The sequence below is a fragment of the Mauremys reevesii genome, linkage group 8, assembly GCF_016161935.1.
Source record: "Mauremys reevesii isolate NIE-2019 linkage group 8, ASM1616193v1, whole genome shotgun sequence".
NCBI classification, from domain to species: domain Eukaryota; kingdom Metazoa; phylum Chordata; order Testudines; family Geoemydidae; genus Mauremys; species Mauremys reevesii.
The window spans coordinates 76,332,562-76,360,440 of record NC_052630.1 but is presented as its reverse complement, the minus strand read 5'-3'; the positions used below and the strand labels follow the sequence as shown (position 1 = coordinate 76,360,440).

The 27,879-nt window shown below is 39.6% G+C and overlaps 1 protein-coding gene across 2 annotated transcripts; it reads left to right on the top strand.

Annotated features, from left to right (window-relative positions):
- The first annotated feature begins 914 nt into the window (after positions 1-914).
- Positions 915-26,508, top strand: EPHX4 (epoxide hydrolase 4). Of its 2 annotated transcripts, XM_039486679.1 has the most exons (8): positions 1,222-1,288; positions 1,756-1,944; positions 8,717-8,802; positions 12,016-12,173; positions 14,298-14,426; positions 18,459-18,562; positions 19,839-19,987; positions 25,536-26,508. In XM_039486679.1, exons 2-8 carry the CDS (start codon positions 1,906-1,908, stop codon positions 25,768-25,770), a joined length of 900 nt encoding a protein of 299 aa, XP_039342613.1. In that variant the 5' UTR covers positions 1,222-1,288; positions 1,756-1,905; the 3' UTR covers positions 25,771-26,508. The 2 variants fall into 2 exon arrangements, with proteins under 2 accessions (XP_039342612.1, XP_039342613.1); XM_039486678.1 differs by lacking the exon at positions 1,756-1,944 and having other exon boundaries at positions 915-1,288.
- The last annotated feature ends 1,371 nt before the right edge of the window (positions 26,509-27,879 follow it).

Here is a 27,879-nt window from a genome sequence, read left to right as displayed (position 1 = left end):
ACCATTATAGATCTACTGTCTAACTGTCCCTAACACAGAAGCTACTGTTTCAGACTTCAAGTTTAATACCCCATTCAGATGAATTAAGAGCAGCTCACTTCTCTTAGAGCCACTGTTTGTCTGACTGCACCCTTGAGCCTACATCCCCACGTCAGTTTATGGATCAGATTTTCATTGTGTATGAGTTGGGCATTTAATATTTTAATGAAAACTTAAATTGTTTAGTATAGGTAAGAATTTAAACACCAGTGTACACCGATGCAGTAACCTGTGCTTCCGTGTACTCGTGTTCAACATAGGGCCTTGCCTACAGAGCGGAAAGTCAAGGGCGCTGAAGGATAGGGCTGTGGTTAAGACACTGCCATGGGAGGGAGAATAGAGTAGATTTAATTTTCAGCTCTGCTACTGACTTTCTAAGGGACTTAGCTAAGGTCACGTAATGTCGCAGCGGAGCACGAGGACATTTTTCCTAGCTCAAAAGGGGAGTGCTGGTGAGACACTCAAAGCAGGTGATGAGTGAGCTGCCCTGGGCTGGATGAGTCCCCCAAGTCCAGCCTGGGCGCTGGGGGCGAGGGGCGGAGCTGTCCCCGGGCTCTGAGTGTAGAAGGTCCTCGACTTCCCGGGGCGTGCCCGGGGGCCGCACGCCGGGCTGACGGCGCCTGGCTGGGGCACAGGGGGTGCCACCTCTGCCAAGGTAGGTGCGCAGCGCACGGGGCTGCTTGCGGCTGACCTGCGCCAGGTTGTTGGCCGCTGCCTTGGAGCCGGGGGCTGCGGGGGGGGCCTCTGCGCCATTCCCGGGGAGGGATCCGAGGACCCCGCGCCTGCCCCCCGCGCGGCGCTGCCCCGCCCGGCTGCAGGAGCCAGCCTCCTGCCTGGCTGCTCTCGGTCACGCCGGCTGCTGCTGGCCGGCTCCCTGCCGCTGGCGTGAGGCAGACGTGCCGGTGGCTGGGCTGGGCTCCTGCCTGGTGCCGCGCTGCTCGCCCTGCCGCGGAGCCCATCCCCTGACGCTGGCGGGGAGGGAGGATTGAGGAGCAGCCGCCGCCTAATGGCGAGCCCCGCTGGTTGTTTACCGTGGCTCCCGGGCGGGTTCATGGTGACGGTCAGGGCTCTGCTCTTCTGGGCGCTGGTGTATAGCTACTGCGCGGTCTGCGCCTGCATAGAGCTGCTGAAACTTTTGTGGAGCATAGGAAGGAGTCCAGGCAAGACCTTCCAGCGGATCATCCGGGAGAATCCTCCAGCCTGCCTCAGTGATCCCTCCCTGGGCACCCACTGCTACGTGAGAATCAAGGTAAAGGCTTTCGGTTTCTGTGCTAATCACTAATACGGGGGTGCGAGGAGGTAACCTGACTGCCACTAAACATAAATAACAGGTGACTCGCTCTCTTTGCTTGTAAAACCCGAGGGAGCGGGGTGAGGACTGGCTGGTCTCTTGCATTTCCCCTTCTTTTCTCTCTGAAAACCTGCTGTAGCGCCGTTTGTTTCTTGGGTTGGTGCTGAAGGGAAAGGGACGCTGTGTGTACAGTATTTGATTCATTCAAACGAAAGGAAACGGTCATGGTTCTCTCTTCGTTTTAGTGTGTGCCGTGTAGTCACATTTAGAACCCATTCTATGTGCATCACAAAGATGGGGTTTGCAAACAGTAATCCATTTTGAAACAGTCACACAGTGTGCATATCAGGTCTTTTGTCTGAATTGTTTCACTCTGCTTCTATTTATTTGTTGTCTTAAAGACCAGGCTGATTTTTTCTTTGCAGAGCACATAGAATCCTTGCGTGTCACCTTCATTCTCGGGGTGATACGCTCGACCTGCGTGGAATCGCTCTGTTCAATAAAGTGAATGGTCTAACCGTCTATCTACAGCTACAGCTATAGCTACCTACTGGGGCGAGGGGACAGGAAACTTGATGAAAATAACCAGTGTGTATGCAAATCAGCTGAGCCAGGTGATGTGTCTCAAAGTGTTGAGGGAATTAACAAATGAACTTACTCAACCACTGGTCATTTCTTTCAGAAAGTCATGGAACACTAGGAGGGAATTAGACAACCAGGGAAAATTCAAGGTGGCACTAATCACTATTCTTTAAGCTGCTCCTACGTGCATGTTCTGCCAGCCCTCCCAGGGTTGCCTGGTGTGATGAATCATGCATACTGTATAGATGCTTAACGCTGTATAAAGCATGAACTCAGTATGTGCACTGGTGAAGATTCCAGAGACTAGACCACTGTCAGACTATCGAGTTGTGTCTCCACTTTACCAGGAGCTTGAGCACTCAAACTGGTGCCAGGTGAGAATAGAACTGAGGGAAATCAACTGATTATGCCCCACAAGGATGGCAAAGCCTATTCAGCTGCTGGGCTGTCATTGTCCTTTGCCACTAGCCTAACTTCTCCATGTGGGAGATGGAATCTCAGGCTGATGGAATTCCTCCCACTGCTTTCTGAAGGTTGGCGATATTCTTCCACTCACAATAAGAAGAGCCATCTTGTTCAATTCTGACAGAGGGCATTGTTCCTGCTGTCTGCCAGTAGGCTGCTGGGCTAAATGGTGTCTCTTGAAGATGAAGGAATCAAATTCTGGATAGGTCTGAGCAGTGATTGCACAGTCCTACCATCTGGAAGCCTCATCTGGGTTAGAGGTGGAAATTCTGTTTTAGTAGTCATTAGATTGCTGGGCTCCCTGGGTCTCCAGTGCAGCAATAATAGCAACAACTCTTCTTTGCCATCTCTTCTTTTTCATCCTTTTCCTTCTCTAACCTTATCCTACTTTCTGCAGCATGCCCCATCTTTCTCCACTTCTCTCTCCCATTTTTTCTCTGTTGTGGTTTGTTTGTTTACTGTTTGTATATAAGGCCTAGGAACCCCAGTCATGGATCAGGACCTATTCTCTTAAGTGCCTTACAAACATAGAACAAAAAGTCCCTGCACCCAAAAAGCGTACAATCTAAGTCCTTGTTTTTCTTGAATCTCTCTCCTATCTCTTGTGACTGTCCTGCCTGTGGTCCATACATCTAATAAACATGCAAATGAAATAGTATAGACCTTGCTCAGCCTACAGTCAGAAGTGCATAGCAGATGTATGATGTATGGCAATTTTTTTAAAGTTTAATTTTTAATAAAACACTAGGTTTAGTTGACTTGTTTTATTACTTGTGGGTAAGATCTTGGAAATGGGCAATAAACATTCACTAAGTGTAAATCTCAGACTCTAGTAAAATAATGAAAAAATACTGAGAAGAAACTGTAAGCATCTGGAGCAGAGGTTCTCAATCCATGGACCACTTGCTGCCCAATCAGCACACAGCTGCGGCCCATGTGACATCCTCAGGGCCATACAGGTAGTATATATATGTGTGGATGCAGCCCACATAACACACATAGAGCTGCATATGAGGCCCACAATGGTAAATAGGTTGAGAACCACTGATACAGAGTAGAACAAAAACACAAACAATAAACCATGTAAGATCAATAGAGACTAATACTGCCAAATGTAGTTCACCACTTTTTAGTTAGAATTAGAAAATACATTTCCACAAAAGAGATAATGAATAAACAATATATCACAAGAGAGTATATGACTATTAGTTATGAACCTCAGTTAATACATTAAATTAAATCATGCATTCAGTTACTTGGTGAATTAAATATCTGAAAGCCTTTGACAACTACAATGGGAATACATTTTAGCCATTTAGTTTATCATTAAGGAGAAAGCTTGTATGTGGAAAAAAATTTAAATTCACATTATGTCTTCAGTGTAAAAGAGAGCTGGTTTGAATCCTCAAATATAAAGGTTACTTTCTTGTACTTCTTAATATTCAGGTAGCTACAATTTGCTTATAAAATGTTTTTCTAGGTTACTTACAAACAAATTATCTTCTACTCCAAAGGGACAATCTTTCACTTCTGATATAAAAGCTTCCATGTCACTTTAAAATATTAAAATACATGGTTGACCAGTAATAATAAACTCTAGATTTTCTAGGAAGAGTATAGTACAAATGCAGATTTTTAAGGATTCCAGTTTCTTATGTCTGAGTTGTTTTACATACTTCATTTAGGTCATGAGGTATGTGAATTCTTAATACCCATATACAACATTTCCCCTCTTTATAACAAACAATACCATATTTTAACTGACCATGTTGGGGAGGGGTAAATTATGGCAGTAAAACATTCTGGGGATAAATGAAATCATTGACTATATCCATAAGATAAAGCCGGAATGGTGGCACTTCAGCGGCAGCTCTACCGCACCACTTCATTCTTCAGGGGCAATTCGGCGGCAGGTCCTTTGCTCTGAGAGGGACTGAGGGACCCGCCGCCGAAGACCCAGACATGCCACCCCTTTCCATTGGCCGCCCCAAACACCTGCTTCCTTTGCTGGTGCCTGGAGCCAGCCCTGAAGGCTAAGTGTATTATTGTTGTCATCAGTACTAGAGTAGTGCTTACAGGTCCCAAGTAAAACAGCAAAGATGAAAGTCTTGATCTTGAAACACTGTAAAAAAAGGGACAACATTTCAACACAGCCTGGATGTGCAGCTTGAAGATGATGGTCCAATTACAGCTTGGATGACTGTGCAGATGATGATGTCAACAGTCACAGAAAAGGTGGGGAGAAGAGAAGGCTCAAGAAGGAAGATGAGCTCAGTTTGGGGCATATTGAGTTTGTACATCTGCCTGGACATCCATGAGATAATTTCAGGGAGACAGGATAGTTTTGGATGGAGAAACAGAGGTCAGGAGAAGAAAGGTAAATGTGAGTCATCAGCATACAGATGATGATTGAAGGTGTCTGAGTGGATGAGATATTGTTTGTTTGAGATGATACACACACACACACACACACAGATGAAGAGTTTGAGGACAAAGCCCTATGGGTCATCCATTGAAAGAGAGGAAAGGAGAAGGACCCACTAAACAAGACATTGAAGAGAAGCAGGAGCAGGGCCGGCTTTAGGCCAATTTGCCTGATTCCCCTGAATCAGGCCCCACGCCTAAGAGGGCCCCGCGCTGGCGCCTTTTTAATTTTTACTCACCTGGCAGCGCTCCGGGTCTTCGGGGGCGAGTCCTTCACTTGCTCCGGGTCTTTGGCGGCATTTCGGTGTCAGGTCCTTGAATGGCAGTGAAGACCTGGAGCGAGTGAAGGACCTGCTGCCGAAGTGCCACCGAAGACCCGGAGCGCTCCCGGGTGAGTACGAATTGGGCCCTGCACTTGCTAAAGCCGGCTCTGGGCAGGAGGATAACAAGGAGAGAAAGGAATCATAAAAACCAGAAGAGGACATGATTTTTGAGAAGTACCAATGGGGATAGGGGTCAAATGTGTCCGAAATGATATCACGAATGATGATGAGGGAATAGATGCCCTGAGATATGACCAGGAAGAGGTCATTAGAGACTTTAAAATTAGGGCTGTTGATTAATCACAGTTAACTCATGCGATTAACTCAAAAAAGTAATTGTGATTAAAAATATTAATCGTGATTAATTGCAGTTTTAATCACACAGTTAAACAATAGACCACCAATTGAAAATTTTTAAATATTGTGTTTTTCTACATTTTCATATATATTAATTTCAATTACAAAACAAAATACAAAGTGTATATTATTATTTTTAATTACAAATATTTGCACGGCAAAAATGATAAACAAAAGAAATAGTATTTTTCAGTTCGCCTCATAAAAGTACTGTAGTGCCATCTCTTTATCATGAAAGTGCAACTTACAAATGTAGATTTTTTTTTTTACATAACTGCACTCAAGAACAAAACAATGTAAAACTTCAGCACCTACAAGTCCATTCAGTCCCACTTCTTATTCAGCCAATGGCTAAGACAAACAAGTTTGTTTACACTTACAGGAGATAATGCTGCCCTCTTCTTATTTACAATGTCACCAGAAAGTGAGAACAGGTATTTGCATAGCACTTTTGTAGCCGGCATGGCAAGGTATTTACATGCCAGATATGCTAAACATTCATATGCCCCTTCATGCTTCGACCACCATTCTAGAGGACATGCTTCCATGCTGATGACGCTCGTTAAAAAAATGTGTTAATTAAATTTGTGACTGAACTCTTTGGGGGAGAATTGTATGTCCCTTGCTCTGTTTTACCCACATTCTGCCATATATTTCATGTTCTAGCAGTCTTGGATGATGATCCAGGACATGGTGTTTGTTTTAAGAACACTTTCACTGCAGATTTGATAAAACGCAAAGAAGATATCAATGTGAGATTTCTAAAGATAGCTACAGCACTCGACCCAAGGTTTAAGAACCTGAGGTGCCTTCCAAAATCTGAGAGAGATAAGTGTGGAGCATGCTTTCAAAAGTCTTAAAAGAGCAACACTCCGATTCGGAAACTATAGAACCCGAACTACCAAAAAAGAAAATCAACTTTCTGCTGGTGGCATCTGACTCAGATGATGAAAATGAGCATCCATCACTGCGCACTGCTTTGGATTGTTATTAAGCAGAACCCGTCATCAGCATGGATGCATGTCCTCTTGAATGGTGATTGAAGCATAAAGGGACATATGAATCCTTAGCATCTAGCACATAAATATCTTGCAATGCTGGCTACAACGGTGCCATTCAAAATGCCTGTTCTCACTTTCGGGTGACATTGTAAACAAGAAGCGGGCAGCATTATCTCCTGCAAATTTAAACAAACTTGTTTGTCTGAGTGACTGGCTGATCAAGAAGTAGGAATGAGTGGACTTGTAGGCTCTAAAGTTTTACATTGTTTTGTTTTTGAGTGCAGTTATGTAACAAAAAAAATTACATCTGTAAGTTGCACTTTCATGACAAAAAGATTGCACTACGGTACTTTTATGAGATGAATTGAAAAAATACTATTTCTTTTGTTTTTTACAGTGCAAATACTTGTAATCAAAAATAAAGTGAGCACTTTACACTTTGTATTCTGTGTTGTAATTGAAATGAATATATTTGAACATGTAGAAAACATCCAAAAATATTTAAATAAGTGGTATTCTATTCTTGTTTAACAGTGTGATTAATCATAATTTTTTTAATCGTGCAATTAATTGTGATTTTTTAATCGTGAAATTAATCACGATTAATTTTTTTATTGCTTGACAGCCCTATAATATATAGATAGTGTCACAAATAATTCCTGAATACTGCTCACTGAATTTGATGCTTCTAAACTTTCCTGAATTGATTTCCTGTCTTCACTGGAGTTACAGTGTGTAAAACTGGTGTAATGGGGGGAGGGGGAGAATCAGGCCCAAATTCTTAATACAATCCAAAATAAGTATGAAAAACAGAAGAAAAATAGTTCCCATCTAGAACCTTGGTCCCAAGATATTAGTTGATGCATTTGCAGTGTCAGGGCAGCTCAAGAAAGTTCAAGCAGATACAGCAGGGAAGTTCTGGCTACTGTACTTTCACCATCGTGGAGAGTACATCAGCCCTTGATCCACAGGCAAAAGCATTAATTGATCAGGCTGTAGAGAGGTGGCAGTACATTCTGTTACATCAATAAAGAGGAAGGACAATCTCTCCTTATGTGATACCCACCCAACAGATTAATGCTTCATAAGCCAACTCTTTCCCAAGTCTAATATCCCCTTGTCTCAGGAAGTTCTTCACCAGCAGTATCTCCTGAGATCTACCATAAAACCTATTTCTGTGTGGAGATAATGTACAATCTCATAGGCAATATTCAGAGCATATTAGTCAACTCTATACATGTAACCTTTTGGATCACTCTCAAGTCCGTGGCTGAGCATTAAGTTTTCCTCATTAGGGAGGCAGGAACCCATCAAATCTATTCGGCCATCATTTCAGCCCATTTATTCAGTTATAACCTTCAGTTGGTGTATCTCAGCATAGCTCCAGTAATTTAAATAGAGCTATGTCAGTTTACACTGACTCAGCTTCTGGCCTACTGACAATAAACACCTTGCTTATTGGTAATTTTCACAATGATAAAAATTCTCAGGGGGCTCATGGCTACAGCCAGTTTCAGTAAATAAAGACAAGGTAGGTGATGACAGTCACATTAATAGACCTTCTTTTCCAATCTCTCTGAGAAAAGCCTTAATGGACCTTCAACTTTTTAAAATAAAAATAAACGTGTTTTAAACCTTGTGGCACATCAAAAATATACAATTGTAACTACCTTAATTAATTTTGACAAACTTTCATTTTTAAAAAACCCATATGGTCTGTCAACTCTATACCTGTTTTCAATGTGATATAATTTTAAATAGCTGAGAATAGCCTCATCTAACTCACAAGCTGTACAGCGGATATAAAGTACTCTTGGTATGGACTAAAATACATTCTATCTAGTGGTTATTTGGAGTTCTATGTGAACTGAGTGGGTGCTAGTTCCTAGTTACCTAGTACCTAGTTACCTGGGCATCATACCAGTTGGCGCTCTTGTTGGCAATCTTAGAAGAGTCACATGACTGAACAGGCATAGAAACTGAACGATCTTGTCACCTGCTAGAGGAGATCCTTCCAGAATAGTTGGTAAGCTTGTACTACCATTGCCCATACATCACTGATCTGTGAAGATACAGAAGACATCAATTGCCAGGGCTTTCAATTTGGCACTTATATTAAGCACTAAATTCATCTCTTTGAATACCTTTGAAAATCATATTAATACTCAGCGCCTCATTGCAGCAGTACTGAGCAGCAATCAGATCACAATACTTTTTTTTTCTTTCCCTTCCAGGATTCAGGGTTAAGATTCCACTATGTAGCCGCTGGAGAACGGGGTAAACCACTCATGCTGCTGCTTCATGGCTTTCCAGAGTTCTGGTAAAACTCCCCACTTGTTCTCATTTCACTACAGACATAGTTTATATATCATTTAAATCCACTCTGCTATTCTCCATATCTATGTTCAAATATCCCAGTAATGGTAAGTTTTAAGGCTGGAAAACCACTGCAATTGAGCATGCATTCATTTTTTCCAATTGTACCATCCACAAAATAATCTCTACGTGTTCATCTGAACCAAAATACCACTCTTTCTATTCTAGTACAGGAAATATTTCTTCATCAAACTGTCGGGAGAGCCATTTACTCTGTTCTAGTACATTTCAGGGTTGACAAAGCATAGACATTTAGAATGAGTATTCCTGTATTCAGACACTATGGTGATGGGCACCAGCACAAGAACCCAGGCAGATTTTTAAATTCAAAATGTATCAGTATATTTACTAATAAATAATAGCATGGCATACTATATATTGTAAGAAATACAGGGAGGGAAATGTATGTTTTTAAAGGTCTAGAGTCTATCGTGTAGCTTAACTACTTTTAGTTGTTACTAAGGGAAAAAGGCTCCATTAAAATGTTTACATCTGCAGGCACATGAAGAAGCCTGGTGGATCAAAAGTAAACAAAACCTAAAGTGTTTGTTTGTAATGATGAAAGGACCAAGTTTCTAATATTTTGGCTATATCATTTAGGCTGTGACTACCAGATTTAACAAGCTAAAATCATTGCAGGCCATGCCTTTAGCAACATTCTGTGTATTGTCTGACTACTCAAATGGAATGAGATATTGAATAAGAAAACTGCCATATAGGTCATTGTTAATGCCAGTAACATAGCGTATACCTGCTATTTTTAAAAGAAGACAACAATAAAGTAATACATAAGATAAAATATGCACACTAAAAATATTACGGTTGGCTTGTTACTGAATCTATTCAGAATTTTATGTATGAACTGAGATTTTGTTTTGAAATCATGAGTGACAATTTTAAGAGTAGTATAAAGCAGCAGCAAACCTGTACTTTTTGGATATTAACAGGAATGGAAGTAACTTCCACTATTATGAAGCTTAATTGCAAAATCCTCTAGCTTCCAATGTCTCAAGGTTATTACTAGGACACATGAAATAACCAGTCAGTGCTGATCTCAGTGAGCAACTGAGGGTGTATATTGGCAAGCAATCAGTCAAATATATAATGCACCACTGCCATTAAGTCACTTATATGCAATTTTTTTAAATCAATACAAAATCTTATGGGAAACTAATATCAAAATTTTAAAATTGGAGTAAAATGTTCAGACAGCTGAATGCCTGTTAGAATGTGTGTGAGCTGCTGAATTTTGTATAAACTGCCTTCCAGAAATAACATGATCAGAAAAACCCAAAATAGCTCCAATTATTCAGCCTTGAGAAAATAAAGGTATTTACGAATATTTCAAAATCCTTCTTGCAAAGCAGTGGTCTCACTAGATAAATACTTTAGATATGATAAAAAAAAGTGTTGTATGAAAAGATCAGTGATACATGTTGAACTGACAGAGGTTGGTGACAGGATACTTTTACTGGATGACCCATGCCTCTGGGATCTGCTTCTCTTGGTGGTCTGCTAAGGCTACAGTTTGGCAAGCGTCAGGGTGTGTAAGATCTATCTGTTCATCAAGCCTTTGACTGATTGATGGACCATCATGACAGTAGAGTATGGGGATATAAAGGTGGTATGTCATTAAAAAAGAAAATTTTTACTGTGTCATGTTGTTTCACTTTAATGAGGTATTTGTGATAGCTCCTATAGTTATCATGGTAAACTTGACTTACAGGGCAGTGTATATTGTTTTTTTTAAAAAAAAGTCATTTATAGAAACCTGTATTTATTTATTTGCATTAACATGGGGCACCCAGATGGAACTGTGATGGGTGTTGTGTTTACAGTAATAACATTTTCTTTGATTAGTTCAAGGACAATGTAATGTTGACCATGATGTGTTCAAAATCCCTGACTGGTTAGCACTACCCCCAAAGCAGAAGGCATAAGGACCTGAAATAAAACACTAGTTGGAGTCTGGCAGAATTGTACACTTCTCCCTTAAGCTATTTGACCTTCCAAATGCTTCATTTATGTTGTTTATTTCAGTTCTTTGCAATAGGGCTAATAGTAAAAGTTAGCAAGCAGGGGTCCATTTTATATTATCTGTGGTTAAAATGATCGTAACATTTTTCATATTTCCTTGAAAGATATTATAATATAGGCCCAAATCCTTCCAGGTTCTGAGCACCTCCTAGAAGGGGTTGGGTATCCTCAATTTAAATTGATTTCATTAAGAGTTGAAGGGTAGGTAATACCTTGCAGGACAAGGCCCACAGTCTTTTATTATCTTTATACCATTTTTATCCAGTTATAATCTATTATTTCCAAGAATAATCCAAATCTTTCTCTGGGTGCTTATTAAACTCTTCCTCACTCTAGATTTCCTTTAAAGTAAGTAATTTCTGTCTTTATTCTCCATAGAAACACAGGCAGTAAAATACCATGTACTGTACTGACGCACTGACAGCTGTTAATCTTCATTGTTCTGGGAGAATTTAGAGTGACTGAATAAGGACACATAGATAAATATAGCACAGATGATAAACCATAAAATATCAGTGGATCAAATTAATTTGTAACATATGTTATTAATCCTTTGCTTTACATATTGAATGAGTTATCATTCCTTCTTCCTCCTCTCCCACAAAGAAACACAAATGTGTTCATCTTGTCATTTGAGGCCCAACTGGTTGGTCCATTCAAGCCTATCTGGTGCAGGAAGAAGGTGACAGGAGAAGTAGTTCTCCACACCCCATATTCTGGGGTCAGTTGCATCCTCAGAATTACAGCAGTCTCAGGGATGCTCTAATTTTTGCCAGCTACCTATGGCACTAAGGAGCCATTCTAGAAGCCATGAATAACTGGACCATAGAGACAGTCTGGTTATACCCTCTTTCCCTCAGCTATGCTCCCTATCTTCAGGGCTTCGAGAAGATGGTGGTGTAGAACCACTCATGCTAGCTCATCTTCCCTAGAGATTCCCTTTCTAGTGGGAATTCCCAACTAGACAGAACCACCATGCTATGGCAAACAGTGGCCATACATAACAGAGAATCAAGCCAATAGAATTTAACATCACCCTATCATAGAGGCTGTACTACTGACTGAATTCTTTAGTATTCTTCCACGTAACCTTTAACTACATTTTTTTCTCCCTTATTAGGTATTCTTGGCGCCATCAATTGCGAGAATTTAAAAGTGAATATCGAGTTGTGGCACTGGATTTGAGAGGTTATGGAGAAACAGATGCTCCGTCTCATCAGGAGAATTACAAGTTAGATTGCCTAATTACAGATATAAAGGATATTCTGGAATCTCTAGGTGCGTTAACAGAAGCCAAACTGCCTAAGTTGTTAATTTTATTTCATTTGTTGCAGATCCATGAATAGCTATCTTGTGATTTAAAAAAAAATTCCAAGGTGATTGGTTTTGTTTTAATATCTGCATTTAGTTGACTATATAGTCTAAGTAAATTTGATTCAAATAGATCTGACTTATTTCATAGATTTTAGTCCACACTAATTCTTGAACAATATGAAAAGTTTTGTTTTCAAGCCAATATGCCTGGGTCAGCATAGGGAATATGCAAACATGCTTTTCAATCAAATGCAAAGCCCTAAAGATGCTCTTATATGCCCCCATCCTGCAATGGGATCTGGTAGCACAGCTGGATCTAGTACTATAGCCTTATGGTGAGTACCACTGAAGTCAGTGGGTCTCCACCTCATGCTGACCCTTGCACTTAATGCATCTAGTTCTAGGATTAGAGTCTTAAGCATCAGTAGCGCTTACAGGGTCTCACTACTAGAAGATGGAAACCAAAACAATGTGGTGAGATTTTCTATTACCTACTACGCAAAGTGCATATGCTCTACCCTCTACGTGACAGCAATGTAGGGGCTGTATAGTGTTAATAAAAAAGAAAACAACTTACTAAAATATGCACAATCGCCTATTTTCAATTGTCAGTATTCAACTGAGTTTTACTGTTCGTTTATGTACTCCCTTGCACAGGCCAATCATGACCAATCTTGCACAGCTGCGAAAAGGGGAATAAGAAGACATAAGATACTGTACTCTTTACATCCTTGCATAGGCTATGTGTACCACGGATAGCAGCACGGGAGGGGAAGCAAGCTCTGTAAAGCTTCTGGGTTTCCCCTATTCAGGGGGAAATGTAGCTGTGCTGGATATAACCACACCATAGGATACTTCCCCTCCAGAGTAGTGGGGAGATCCAGAGGCAAATTGCTACTCGCTGAGTCATTATCCCTTCCAAGCTGCACTCAGAGCAGTGCAAGAAACACTGGGCAAATTGTAAAGTGATGATATAGCCCTCAGGTTTGAATTTAGAACTGGTCTGAAAATTCTGAATCACATCAAAAGATGGGGCATGAGATCACAAACTTCGTTTGCATTTTCTAAGCAACTCTAGTTTTATTAAACTCCTCAGTAATGCCATAGTCGTGCTTTGTGATGTATTGTGCTCTCTCATTATAAGTCCTGCTTCACAGGGGCTTAAAATTTTCTAGAAAAAATGACCTCTTGGACTCAAATTTCCCCTTCTTGTTCTTGCTCCAGAGATAAATTATTTTGGAAAGTCAGATTAAATCAAAAGTGGCCAAAGAGATTTTTATCAGAAAGTAGATAAAAGGTGTTGGTTACTTTGACATTTCTCTCTTGCTTTCTGTCAGAGAACCCAAAAGAATTTGGATTTTACACATCTGACTTGGCATGTATGTAGAGTGTTTTAATTCTCAGTAAGGAACTAGGGCTTTGCAATGTAGGTCTGTCTGGGTTAAGGAATAAAATGTGGAATTTCCTAAAGCGCAGCAGTCTTGAATGAACTCTGCTCCCTGTGAGTCAGTTGTCAAATTCCTGCTGATATCAGTGGAAGCATAGTTAGGCCAATGCTTAGCACTTTTGAAATAAAGAGAATATGAATAAGTAAAGAAGTGTTCTGAGCCTGTACAATACACCATCATCCCTAACTATTTAAGTGTGCAGTAAGTGCAGCTATCTGGGTATAATTCCCACCTTTACAATGATGCAGTACTGAGATTTTGAACACAATGTGACCAACTTGGCCACATTGCACATAGGTATTAGGGCATGGAAATGATCTCATACAGTAAGATGACTTACATCACATATACAAGGGGAGACAAAGTATATTTGCAGTGGAAACCATTACTTTTAATTACCTGTAAAAATTTCAAGCATAACACTCGCCAATCTCCTTTTTCACGGTTAATAAAGGAAGTGTTGACACATCTTTAACTATGGCAGTGTAAATAATTTGTTAAGAAAAAATGAAGAAGTTGAAGTATTGTCAGCAAATATGTTGGAACATTTGTTTTTGTTTAACTGCCATTATTTTATGTGATGATTGATTTTCATATAACTGTCAGTAAACAAATGTCAAAATCTGTCTTTATGTGGCAGGGTACAATAAGTGTATGCTGATTGGCCATGACTGGGGTGGAATGATTGCTTGGTTAGTTGCTATTTGTTATCCGGAAATGGTGACCAAGCTTATTGTGGTTAATTTCCCTCATCCCTCTGTATTTACAGGTGAGATTTACAATATTTCTATATTAACCAAAATATTCACATTTTTCACTAAGCAGGCAGATTTGGTGCTTATTTAAGGGTAGATCTGGAGAGGCACTGCACACCTAGATACCTAGGGATGCTGTGACAGAACATTACAAGTGCTCTGCACCTCTTGGAATCTGTCCCTTATTTAAATGAAACCCAAAGCTGTCAAATATTTTGCATTAAAGCATAATTTTACAGTAGTGTGTTAGGATACTAGCATGCAGATATACTGGCTTCTTGTCTTTGGAAATCCATAGCCTGATTCTCATTTACACTCAGGCTGCTTTACCTGGCTCTGGCAGTGCAAAGGTGCCTTAAGGTGGATGAAAATGACCCATTATATTGCCACATAAGTGTAAAACCAGAGGCAGATTACGATTTTGTGGGGCCCTGGGCCAGAGCAAGTGGGGGTCCCTCCCCACACATTCCGCCTACAGTCCCCCTTCCCCTGCTCCTCCCTGGCACTCCTGCTGGGGAGCGGGGGCTTGTACCACTCCACCTGCCCACCCGGTGCTCCTGCCAGAGAGCAGGGTCGGGGCACGGGGGCTTCCCCCGCTCCGTGACAGGAGTGCTGGGTGGATAGAGGGGAGAAGGCCCCCATGCCCTGACCTTGCTCCCTCCGAAGAAGGTCCCATCACCCAGCACTACCCCTTCGATATGCTGCTTTGTCCCTTCCCTTCTCTGGTTATTGCATGTTGGCTGAGCCCCTCCACCCCCCCCTCCACACACCCCTAAGGACTTTTGCCTGTGCTCTAGTCTCAGAGAGCAGAGGACACAGAACATGGCCTGTCATAACCCAATTGCCCAGAGGACAAAGGGCATTGCTCTCGGTGTCTCTTTGCTGGCCAAGGGCAGGTTGGTGGCACCTCAGTTTTCCCCTCCTCTCCTAAGACACATACCTTTGGTCCCATCCCACCCCACCCCCACTGGATGCTAGCCTGTGCTTTGGAGCTGCCATGATAGTGCCCCTCCTCTCTGAGGACATGTCAGGCACCTGCCGTTGTACCCCCAGTGCCAGAGGATGGTGAGAGCCCTGCTAGCATCACAAAGGGAGGAGTCACGTCTACGCTTATGGTCCCAGATATGATCATGATTGACTCACTTCAGCCCTGAGGGTCCTGAGAATGCCTGGACCCTTCCAGCCCCTAAGGGACAGGGTCACACTGATTCAGGTATGCTCTTCAGACTTAATGGAGACCTGCAGCTTCTCTTTGGAATGGGGGTGCATTAACGTGGAGGGGCTGAGAGCCATTAGACCCATTTGTGGATGGGGCAAGGTTTCTCCACATGCCTCCCTGCATTCCTGCCGGGGAGCGGAGCAAGCCCCTGCACCCTGGCCCTGCTCCCCGGCAGGAGTGCCGTGCGGGTGGAGTGGAGCCAGCCGCTGCACCTGACCCCACTCCCCAGCAGGAGCACCAGGCAGAGCTGGTCAGGGCACAGGGGCATCCATTTTTCTGGGGCCCCCAGTTGGCCAGGGTTCCTGGGGCTCCATTGGCCCAGTGGCTAATCCGCCACTGTGTAAAACAGCCTTAATGTAAATGAGAATCTAATCCTCATTTACACAAGTGAAATTGAGTTTTGTGATATTATACTATAGTAGACCTCACTGTAACAAAACAATCATCTGAGTCTGCTTAATAGCATGGAGTTGAAGGTAAAGATTTTGGTGGATTTGCAGAGTTGTGTGGTGAGGTATGCACAGAGAATATCTGCTATATGGCTGGCTCTAGCCAGTGCTACTTGATTTCTACTTTCCCATGCATTAAGTGCACATACTATTTTAAAATGACCATTAGCATCTTACTACATTTCTTTTATTTAATTGCAGACCTGTTTTTTTCTCATTAAAAATCTTGTGGTCTCACCTTGCTTCTCCAAATATATTTAACGGAAGAGTTCTTAATAAGGGCTTGATTCTTATCCCACTTGGTGTGAATAAGTTTAAGCCAATGAACTAACACTGGTGTAAAACCAGTATAAGTGAAATCAGAACCAAGCCCTAAAACTCAATTACTCTTACAAAATATACTCAAGTAGCCTTCCTAACCTCCTACAGATTATTTTAATGAATAATAAAGTTACACTTACAAAAATAAGGGCTTATCTTGTACCATTGGAGCCAGTTGAAGTTTCATCAGTAACTCCAGTTGGAGCAGGAGCCAGCCTCTGTATGAACAAAATGCACTTTGTGATGCCATAGACTTTTTGATGTGTGTATTTGTCTACTTGCTTAGTCGTTCACACAATCCACTCTAATTTTCAGTGGGCTTGCCAGTCAATGGCACAAATTAATTAGGTTCTACTGTGCACTGAATAAAAAGATTCAGGTTATAAATCAAGTTCTGATAGCCATAAGCATCATTGTAATGCCCAGTACTTGAAAAGTCTGACTTTTTCCTCACATTTTTATTCATAAATTGCATTTTATAATAGCAATAAGATACTTTGAACCATGCATTTCTAAGGGATCATTGCATTTCTCACATGGCTGAAGTCACCTGGTTTCAGGCTTGTGCCCTATAACACCACTCTGGGCTTGCTATAATCACGGAGTCATGTACTGCATATCATTTCTTGTTAAGTAACAGCAATAACAGATCTTTGACAGTTCCTCACAGTTTGCATGTCAGGATTGGTTGACTTCTCATCGCATTCACATCTCCCAATATCAGAGGACTATATGTACTACTAATGATCAGTGCTGAAGTCTGCCTATTAGAAAATGGTGAGATAACTTTTTCCAATTTTGAGCAGATCTCTATAGTCCTCCTTGTAAAATTATAATATTTAAACAAAAACTTTAGGGATCAGGCAATACTGAAAATATGTTAGTTTACCATTGTCTTATAGGGCAGAAAAGTCAAGCAACATTGACCAGCAATGTTGGTGACCAATCAAAGGAAAAACGCAACAGGTGATGCAATTTAAGAATTTACAAAATAGGAATGTTTGAAAAAGTTATTTGGGACTTGAACTATTAAATACAATTAGATTAGTTTTGTTTTAAAAGATAATCCCTATTCATCTTTCGTGACTGATTGTTCAGAGATGGGCTCCAATTTTGTAAGTTCAATTTTGCATCTCCAAATAATTGCGTGTGTAATTTTACATCTACAAATGATAGCCTTTAGACTTCTACCTAACTACTATACTTGCTACTTCAGTGTTATAGTTTGTATATGTAACCCATTGCAGGCATAGGGTTGCACCTGCAAAAAAATGGAAGCCTGCTTGAGATCCTTAATATCAATTCAGTTATATTGTTTTCTTTGCTATGTGTGCTTCCACTGTGCTACTGAAGTGACTATACAGTATCTTGGTTCCAGTTTTTGTACCTGCTAAGAAAGAAGACTATTCAAAAGTTTAATCCTTCCATTAATAGGATTGATGCCATATTTAAAAACATAAATGGATTATCATCTATAATATCTCTATGCATCACATTTGTGAGAGGAGAAATATTTAAAATGTTCTTTATTTAATTGTTTTTGTACAATTAAAAATGGTTTTGACTAATAAAAACAGGTCATTTTAATTAAACTGTTAAAAATACCCAAATCCTCAAGTCCAGCCCCCTTTGCTGCTTTTTTGTCAGGCCTACTTAAGATATATATCAGAGGGGTAGCCGTGTTAGTTTGTATCCACAAAAACAACAAGGAGTCCAGTGGCCCCTTAAAGACTAACAGATTTATTTGGACATAAGCTTTCGTGGATCTGAAGAAGTGAGGTTTTTTAACTATGAAAGCTTATGCCCAAATAAATCTGTTAGCCTTTAAGGGGCCACCGGACTCCTTGTTGTTCTTAAGACATATGTAAGACGAAATTCATTACATTTTAATGGCCAGTACATATACTCATATACTTACTTTTAAAATTATAATAATTCCTTGTCACATAGCACCCTCTAAATTAATACTTTTAAAACATTCCTTTAATTTTAAAAATAGTGATATAAACAGTAATTTTATCAGCTTTCATTTTTAATTAATGGGATTTTTGTTTCAGAATACATTCTACGACATCCTTCACAATTGATTAAGTCTGGTTACTACTTCTTTTTCCAAATGCCTTGGTTTCCTGAATTCATGTTTACAGTAAATGATTTCAAGGTAAGCAAAATGAGTGCTCTTGTTCATGTTTAATACGTTACTGATGGAAAAACTGCCACCTATGTTGATCCTTTCTGATAGTATGACGTTTATGGAAAAATTAAGGATAGCTAGTAAAACTTGACTATAATTCTGGATTTGATGTGACTTTGTTTTAGGTAGGGCTGTCTATTAATCGCAGTTAACTCACGCGATTTAACTAAAAAAAATTAATCATGTTTAAAAAAATTAATCATGATGATTTGCAGTTTTAATTGCACTGTTAAACAATAGAATACCAACTGACATTTATTAAACATTTTGGATGTTTTTCCACATTTTCAAATATATTGATTTCAATTACAACACAGAATACAAAGTGAACAGTACTCACTTCTACTTCTTGTTCAGCCAATCACGAGAGAAACAAGTTTGTTTACATTTACAGAAGATAATGCTGCCTGCTTCTTATTTACAATGTCACCTAAAAGTGAGAACAGACATTCACATGGTACTTTTGTAGCCAGCATTGCAACTAGAAGTGTGGCTGCAGCACGTGTAGACATACTCAAGCTAGCTAGGTGAAGGCAAGCTTGGGTATGCTTACACGTGCTGCAGACACACACTATGATTGCATAGACACCCTGTGCCAATAGCCAGATTCTCTGCACATAGAACACCCACTGCATACATGAACATCCACTGAAGTCAATGGAATGTCTTAGCCTTTTTCTCCCTCAGATCTTTCTCTCTTTTCTCCCTCAGTTGACATATTAACTTCCTTCCCTTACAGAACAATAGTTTCTAAAGAAGAGTTTGATTGTTTGAAAGGAAGAACTTCGGACAGGCTGGAATATGGAATGCTTCCCTGTAAAATGTGCTGCCTAACTAACCTGTAGTGCCAGACCCCAAAAACAAGACAAAAGAAAAACAAAAGAAATGTCAATGAGTTTGACATTAAATCAAGTTGTTACATTTAAAAATGTTTTCCTTCTATGACAGTAGAAATCTGTGTCCAGAGCTTGTGTTTGCTTATGACAGTTTAAGGGCCCACTGTGAAGGAATTTTGTCTTATTTACATATCTTTTAGTACTCTGAAATAGACCTCACCAGGAATAAGAACATTCTATACTTCATTATTTATAGTTGCCTAAAAAAAGTAGCTTACACTTCAAACAAGGAGGTAGATGGATTTTAAACAAATATCTCCTACTCAAAGGGAGAAATATCATCATCACTGTTTTGCTATCTAGAACATCTAGATTTCTTAGGTGCTTTTTTTGTTTGTTTTTGCTAGGTACTAAAAAACTTATTTACCAGTCGGACTACTGGAATTGGAAGGAAAGGCTGCCGATTAACAGCAGAGGACATTGAAGCTTATCTTTATATCTTTTCTCAACCTGGAGCACTAACTGGACCCATTAACCACTACAGAAATATTTTTAGGTCAGTATAATGTTCATAAATCAAGTAAAACATCTCAGCCAAATCCTTGGGATCTAAATATATTATTTTATCTGTTACCCCAAGGGCAGGAGAAAAGGTAAATCTGTTCCCAAACTAAGGTCCTTTACCAGGTAATACATTGATTCAGTGTCAGAAAGTATGATGTAATTTAAATTGCATGGCATGGCCACAGAATGTAATCAAAAAGCCAACATGTTAGGGAGGAAAATCTTTATGTCTAGAGCTGATAAAAATTCTCTCCTATTAATAATAGGCAGGGCAAATCAAAGATTCAGTCTCTAAATAGGATATTAATGATATCATAGAAACACAGTATCATACAAATGTAGGACTGGAAGGGACTTTGATAGGTCATCTAGTTCAGTTCCCTGCACTGAGGCAGGACTAAGTATTATCTGGACCATCTCTGACAGGTGTTTATCTAACCTGTTCTTAAATACCTCCATTGGTGGAGATCCCACAACCTCCCTAGGTAATTTGTTCCAGTGCTTAACTACCCTTATAGTTAGCAAGTTTTTCCTAATGTCTAACCTAAATCATCTTTGCTGCATCTTTGCTAAATCTTCCATTACTCCTTGTTCTGTCTTCAGTTTGTCCTCCTGCTTTTTACAATAACCTTTTACGTACTTGAAGACTGTTAACATGTCCCTGCTCAGCCTTCTCTTCTCCAGACTAAACACATCTAATCTTTCCTCATAGGTCATGTTTTCTAGACCTTTAATCATTTTTGTTGCTCTCCTCTGGACTTTGTCCAAATGTGGTACCCAGAGCTGGACACAATACTCCAGTTGAAGCCTTATCAGTGCTGAGTAGAGTGGAAGAATTACTTTTCGTGTCTTGCTTTCACCACTCCTGCTAATGTATCCTAGAATGTTTGCTTTTTTTCCAACATTATTACTCTGTTGACTCCTATTTAGTTTGTGATTCACTATAACCCCAGGTTTTCTTTCTGCAGTACTCCTTCTTAGGAAGTTATTTCCCATTTTGTATTTGTGCAGTTGATTGTTCCTTCCCAAGTGTACTTTGCATTTGTCCTTATTGAATTTCATCTTGTTTATTTCAAACAGTTTCTCCAGTTTGTCAAGATTATTTTGTATTCTAATCCTGTTCTCCAAAGCACTTGGCATCCCACCCATCTTGGTACCATCCACATACTTTATAGGTGTACTCTCTATGTCATTATCCAAATCACTTATGAGGATATTGAACAAAACTAGACCCAGTACAGATCTTTTTGGGACTCCACCTGATATGCCCTTCCATCTTGGCTGTGAACCATTGATAACAAATTTCTGAGTACGGCTTTCCAACTAGTTATGCACCCACCTTATAGTAGGTTCATCTAGGTTATATTTCCATAGTTTGCTTATGAGAAGGTCATGTGAGACCATAACAAAAGCCTTACTAAAGTTGACATATATCACATCTACTGCTTTCCCCCATCCACAAGTCTTGTTACCCTGTCAAAGAAGGATATAAGGTTGGTTTGACATGATTTGTCACATTATCATCTTCCAGATGCTTGCAAACTGACTGATTATTTGCTCCATTATCTTTGGATAATGACTGATTTATAATTCCTGGGGCTGTCTTTATTCCCTTTTTATAGATAGGCATTATATTTGTCCTTTTCCAGCCCTCTGGGATCTCTCCTGTCCTCCATGAGTTCTTAAAGATAATTGCTAATGGCTCAGAGATCTCTTCAGCCAGTTCTTTAAGTATTCTAGGCTATATTTAATCAGGCTATGCTAACTTGAAGACATCTAACTTGTTTAACTTGTTCTTTCCCTATTTTAGCCTCAGATCCTACCCCATTTACACTGATGTTCACTTTGTTAGTCGTCTGATTACTGCTAACCTTTTTGGTGAAAACTGAAACAAAAAAGGCATTTAAAATGTAAGCCATTGCTGCATTTTCTGTTACTGCCTTTTCCTCCTGATTGAGTAATGGGCCTACTCTGTCCCTGGTCTTCCTATAATAATATATAATAGGGGATTAAGTCCCAATGCATCAGCACCGTTGGAACTAAAGGATTAGATCAGTCTTGGGACCAATTCAGTTCTTGCCTGTGTTGAAGCTGTCTGTAAGAATACCAATTGTGATGGTGATTGTTGGATATGAATACCTGTTCACTAGGAACTGGATTGAAACCATCACTATATTTTACATAAAGCGCTGAACAGCATTCAGATTCTAATGACTTTCATCTTCACTAATCATAGTGGATTGTACCTTGTGACCTAGATGTTAAAGGCTTCATATCTCATTACCATCCAGCCACCCATCTGGAGTAATCAGTTCTTCAGAGCTTAATTTTATTACAGAATTATTTCCAAAGAGATGTTGTTTGAAATCCTCTAGTCCCCTTGACTAAGCAATATATCTTTATAGGGAGAGAATAGCAATAATTCCATAAACTACACTTTATACACAACCCCTTTTTGAAATAGACCTTAGCCTGTTGGTTGCTTGGCTTGTAGTATATTCAGTTTAGGAGATATGCACTGACATGCTGTCCAAGTGAACTTTTGAACTTGAGCTCTGGTACACTGTAGTTTGTGTAAAAGCCTGTTGTATGTTCTTTCAAAACGGGGTTTTTCCTCTTGCATTGGTTGGGAAATATTTCAGCATTTTGTATATGAGGAAAATTGCTGGTCATCTGCTGCCGTTGTGTGTGGAGGATATCTCTTTTTCGAAAGGTATTGAGTTCACAACATGACCTTTCCTTCTAGATGGCAAATCTGCACGTTAATCCTTGTTAAAAGAAACTTTTTTCTATTTGGTACCTTGAGGCACAATGCTACATACTGAATTTCACATACAAAAGAAATCACACAACATGGTTCATAGACATCATTATCTAATTGAGCAATATTCTGGTTTCTTGAGTTCAAAATTGTTTATGACTAATCAAATCTCCAAAATATCCATTGTCCTAACTGATTGTAAGAGTAATATATTGATTAAAGAGAATGAAATAAATGAAGAAACTCCTAAGCTTCCACCCCATGCTAAGTGCTCACAAAAGCTTGTCTAAATAAAACTATTTCAAATATTCTGTTGCTTTTAAAAAATCACATTACATCATTGTTATTAACTGATTAAATGTCAGCGTACCTTGGTGGCTGTTTTGAGCAACTGCAGTTAATCTGTATTGCAACATGCCACTAAGATTTATAAAACAGTTTAAACTTAAGCATGGATGGGCTGTTTAGCATCTATTTGAAAATGGATTTTTTGAAATAAATTCTGATGGGTTAATAAGGCTTACATTCAAGCAATTATTTCACATCTGTCTACCATCTGTCACAACTTAGTCCTGTAACTTATAGATCTATTAATAAATATCAATATAAAATCATATTAACTGCAATAATTTAAAAGGTAATAAAAAGGTAATAATTGGAGATATACCAATCTCCTAGAACTGGAAGGGACCTCGAAAGGTCATTGAGTCCAGCCCTCTGCCTTCACTAGCAGGACCAATTTTTGCCCCAGATCCCTAAGTGGCCTCCTCAAGGATTGAACTCACAACCGTGGGTTTAGCAGGCCAATGCTCAAACCAATGAGCTTATCCCTCCCCCCTGTACTTTAAATGTTCAGAAAGATTTTATTTATAAAATATTTACTTTAATATAAAGTCAGTTGTATAAAGAAATAATTTTAAATCATAATTTTATGCAAATTTAAGTGGGTCATTTAAATGTTATTAAACCCTTAACCATTTTACTTTTTGAAGTCTCTTTTTCAATGTGTTAACAAAGTGTCTCAAAATTTCCCCCCCCATAAGCCCCTCAGAAATTCTTCCAAAGCCCTGAGTTCTGATGTTGAGGATTTAAGCAGCTTTTACCCAATGCTATGCAAATTTTGGGTAATATTATTCTCTCAATGCATAGAGATTTATGTATTTAACTCTCACTGCTTCAAAAAAAGACTATACCCCTTTGTACTGTGAACTCTGTCTTTTGAATGTCTTTATGCATTCTGTAGGTCTGTTTGAATATGACTGGCTACATTCAGCATTAGAGAGGCTAATATTCAATTGAAAGTTTTTCTCCATAAATATTTTACTTATAGCTGTACTGTACATTTGATTTTCAGTAAGTCTAGGAGACAGAACAGACTGGTCATCTTACACAATGTTTATGAAAAACAATTGAAAGGAATTAAATGATAGTCTACTGGCATCATTTGAAACTTCACACAGCATTCACCAATATAGGAAAATTCATCAGCATGTAAGATTCAGGCTATATTAGGCACAGGTTCTCTTTTATTAATGTTACTGAGCTTCTGATCAGTAGATCAAGGGGGGACACTATTCAAATGCAAGAAAGAAAATATCCTTTTTTACCTTCTCCAGAATCACTAGAACAGATAGACATTAAAACGAAGCAGTTTGTGACATGGCATTGAAGACTCAAAGGGGGAATGTGACCCAAAACATTCACAGACATAACTCTAAAGCCAGATTCTCTGCAGTCCCAAGCAGCAGTTCAAGCATTCATGGATTGCTGGAGTGCAAGGGCCTACCAGTCACACTTCCTTTTCCTGGTAGCAAAGGTGCTGGGTGCCAGGAAAAGGGTTGTCCATCTCTGTGCCACCTGTATACACTTCCATGATGAGGAATCCTCTTCCAGACACACCTGCTGGGTTTAAATCTGCATTGCACCAGAGAACTAGTGCAAAGATGATTTAATGGGACTTAACCCTCCCCATGTTACTTGCTTCTGCTAATTTCTTGTGCACTCAAAGCAGGGGCGGCTCTAGGCATTTTGCCGCCCCAAGCACGGCAGGCAGGCTGCCTTCGGCGGCTTGCCTGTGGGAGGTCCCCGGTCCCGCGAATTCGGCGGCAGCCTGCGGGAGGTCCGCCGAAGCCGTGGGACCAGTGGACTGCCGCGGGACCAGTGGACCCTCCACAGGCACGCCGCCGAAGGCAGCCTGCCTGTCGCCCTCGCGGCGACCGGCAGAGCGCCCCCCGTGGCTTGCCGCCCCAGGCACGCGCTTGGCGTCCTGGTGCCTGGAGCCGCCCCTGACTCAAAGACATTTTTACAATAGAGTTACAGTTCAAGATAGATCACATAAAACAAAGGCCATTTAGAAATTATTTGCAAATATCTGCTGCAGAGTCAATAACGTATTATGTAAATCTGAACAAAGTGCTTTTTCATACAACGTACAAGTTGAAAAAATGACCATGTTAATTTCTCTTTTTATAACAAATGAGGCCCAAATGTACAGACCCGCAGTGTTGCTTCAATGAGGTTTTATCTGAAAAAGCAACTGCAGGATTTGGACTATGGTAAATTCTGTGTTAGAATAAAGATACCCTCCAAAGATGTTGCTGACATGAGATCAATTAGAGAGCTTTGGTAATAATTAGTAACTTCTTGGTAATATAGTGAATTGGATCCTGGAAACCATGCAACTAATCTGTGATGTATTTTGAACTGGAAAGTTAAATTGACTGATATTTTGTCGTCATGATTTTTAAAAAACAGTTAAACTTGTATTTTGTTTTTAAAGTTGCCTACCTCTGCAGCACCATGAGGTCACCATGCCTACCTTGTTGTTATGGGGAGAAAGAGATGCATTTATGGAAGTTGAGATGGCAGAAACTACTCGGATTTATGTTAAAAATCATTTCAGATTAACTATTTTGTCTGAAGCCAGTCACTGGCTCCAGCAGGATCAACCTGACATAGTTAACAAGTTGATATGGACCTTTCTAAAAGAAGAGACAATAAGAAAAAGAGAGTGACTTTTTCTACATGTTTTAAAGGTCTACATAAAAGCTCTTACATTTTAAAAACTAATTATTAGCAGGACCATATTTCCAGCCTACCTTCTAATTTGGGCTCTGTTAGGGGAAAGTGTTTTCAATGTACTGTACGTATTGACACTGATGTTATTACTAAAAGAAGATAGTGTGAGGACGTATAATGTTAACATTGATTTTACCTGTATTCTTGTATTTTGCACATAAAAACACCTGCCTTAAAATGTATGTGTTTGTACAGTAAGGAAATCATGGAAAGTTACTTGGTTCTGGTTTCTCACTTGCTTTACACTTGTAATATATGGTGCCTTTCACAAATTTATAATGAAACAATGGCGAGCTGCCATATGAAAAGGAAGTCAGGTATCAGTTGGACTATCAGTTTTCATTCAACCAGTTGAAATTTTTTTTACTGTATTGTACCATTAAAAATTACCAATTATTTTATTGTTTACATTTTACTGTATCAGTCTAAAGAAAACAAATTTCTGGGCAAATCTGTAGTCTTCAAGTGATATATCACACATACCTGGTTGTGTTGTGAAATTACAGCTGTTTTATGTGGTATATTTTCTTCTCAATTGAAAAATAGGGATCTGTTCACACGTAACATATCTGGACAAGAAGAATGGAAAATGAAGAGCTGTATATTCATGATTTCTGTATCATATCCACTTCTATCTAATAAAATGGAATTTAAATTGTGCCCTCTACCTGACTCTTTATGGAGAGATTTGTTACTAAAGCTGAATAGCAGTTTTGAAAAGTGATGTGTCCATTATTATTGTGCAGCCTTGCTCATGCTATCATTGTTGAAATTTCTAGCAAATAAAGCCATTCAGCATTCATCCTCCCATGTTGGCAATTATCATTCTTGCCTCCAAGAAGTGTTGCCCTGTGCATAGGGGAAAAGAGAGACTCAATAAGTGATAACCCAGAAGAGAGTAGTAGTTTGAGGATGGATTTCACTAGCCATGGGGAGGTCAGAGAGAACAACAGGATGTAGGTTGCTAGCAATGGAGAAGAGAAGGCTTGAAATGGGGGTGTCCAGCATTAGAAGGGAGAAGTTGGAGTCACCTCCCTGTACAGCTCCTTGTTCAAGACCCTCTTTTCAGAGCAAAGACCCCTCTACCTTCACTCTCATTTTAGAGAAAAAGCACTTTCTTAGCCCATATTGTGAAGAAAAGATGCTGCCAATTTCTCTAAAAAGTGAGAGAAAGAGCACTCTACTCCAGGAAAAGGTTGCTCCATCCCTGCAGTGGAACTGCATCCCTGCAATGAGATGGATGGAAATTGGCTCCCACAAGTTCTGTTCAAACTCTTCTGCCTCTCAAACCTTCTATGGCTCATGGCACAAATCTGTGTTCCCTTTTTCCCCCACAAACACAATCTTCCTCCCAGTTTTCATGCTCCCTCAACCCACCATGTAGCTGGCAAAGCCTCTTGTCTGATATTATAAACTCTTTCCTCCCAGCTGCAAAAGGAATCGACGCCTAACACCTTCTAGGCACAAGTGTCCAACTAGAGTACTTAGCCACAGTAGAATATGGCAAATCTGATTTTTTTAAAAATAATTTTAACAGATATCAATATTTCTTTGTAAGCATTTTTAAAGACTATTTTGATTTAAGTTTTCACTGTTGTGTGAGATTATGGGTTTTAGCATTTTTAATTATTTTTATAAATTTAAATTTCCACAGTTGCAGGAAATTATGTCAGGGGGGTCAAATGACTATTTAATGACTGTAAACATGGAGATTCAAAAAGTTAAAATTTTATAAACTGTTTAAAACACAAATTGTCAACCTCACATGCCAAAATAAACAAAATAAATATCCTTAAATCAACAAATTATGCCTGTTTTTACTGTTCATCCACTAGCCCATTTGTAACAATCCTAATTCAAACATTTAAATCTGGATTTTGATTCTAATAAACTATCAAGCAGAATTTTTCTTTGCCTAACTGTAAATTTCTATTATTGATGGAAATTTTTTTTCGTGGCATGGTATGTGTATTGTAAAATCAATCTTTCCAACATTTACCAATAAATATCTAATCCAGGGGTAGGCAACCTATGGCACGGATGCC

What these genes read in the sequence shown, in the direction of transcription:
- EPHX4 (XM_039486678.1), top strand. Translation starts at nt 1,046, where the DNA reads ATGGCGAGCCCCGCTGGTTGTTTACCGTGGCTCCCGGGCGGGTTCATG. An exon ending in TCATCCCTCTGTATTTACAG is followed by an intron (nt 14,427 to 18,458) that starts GTGAGATTTACA and finishes TTTTTGTTTCAG; the next exon opens with AATACATTCTACGACATCCT. An exon ending in CACTACAGAAATATTTTTAG is followed by an intron (nt 19,988 to 25,535) that starts GTCAGTATAATG and finishes TTGTTTTTAAAG; the next exon opens with TTGCCTACCTCTGCAGCACC.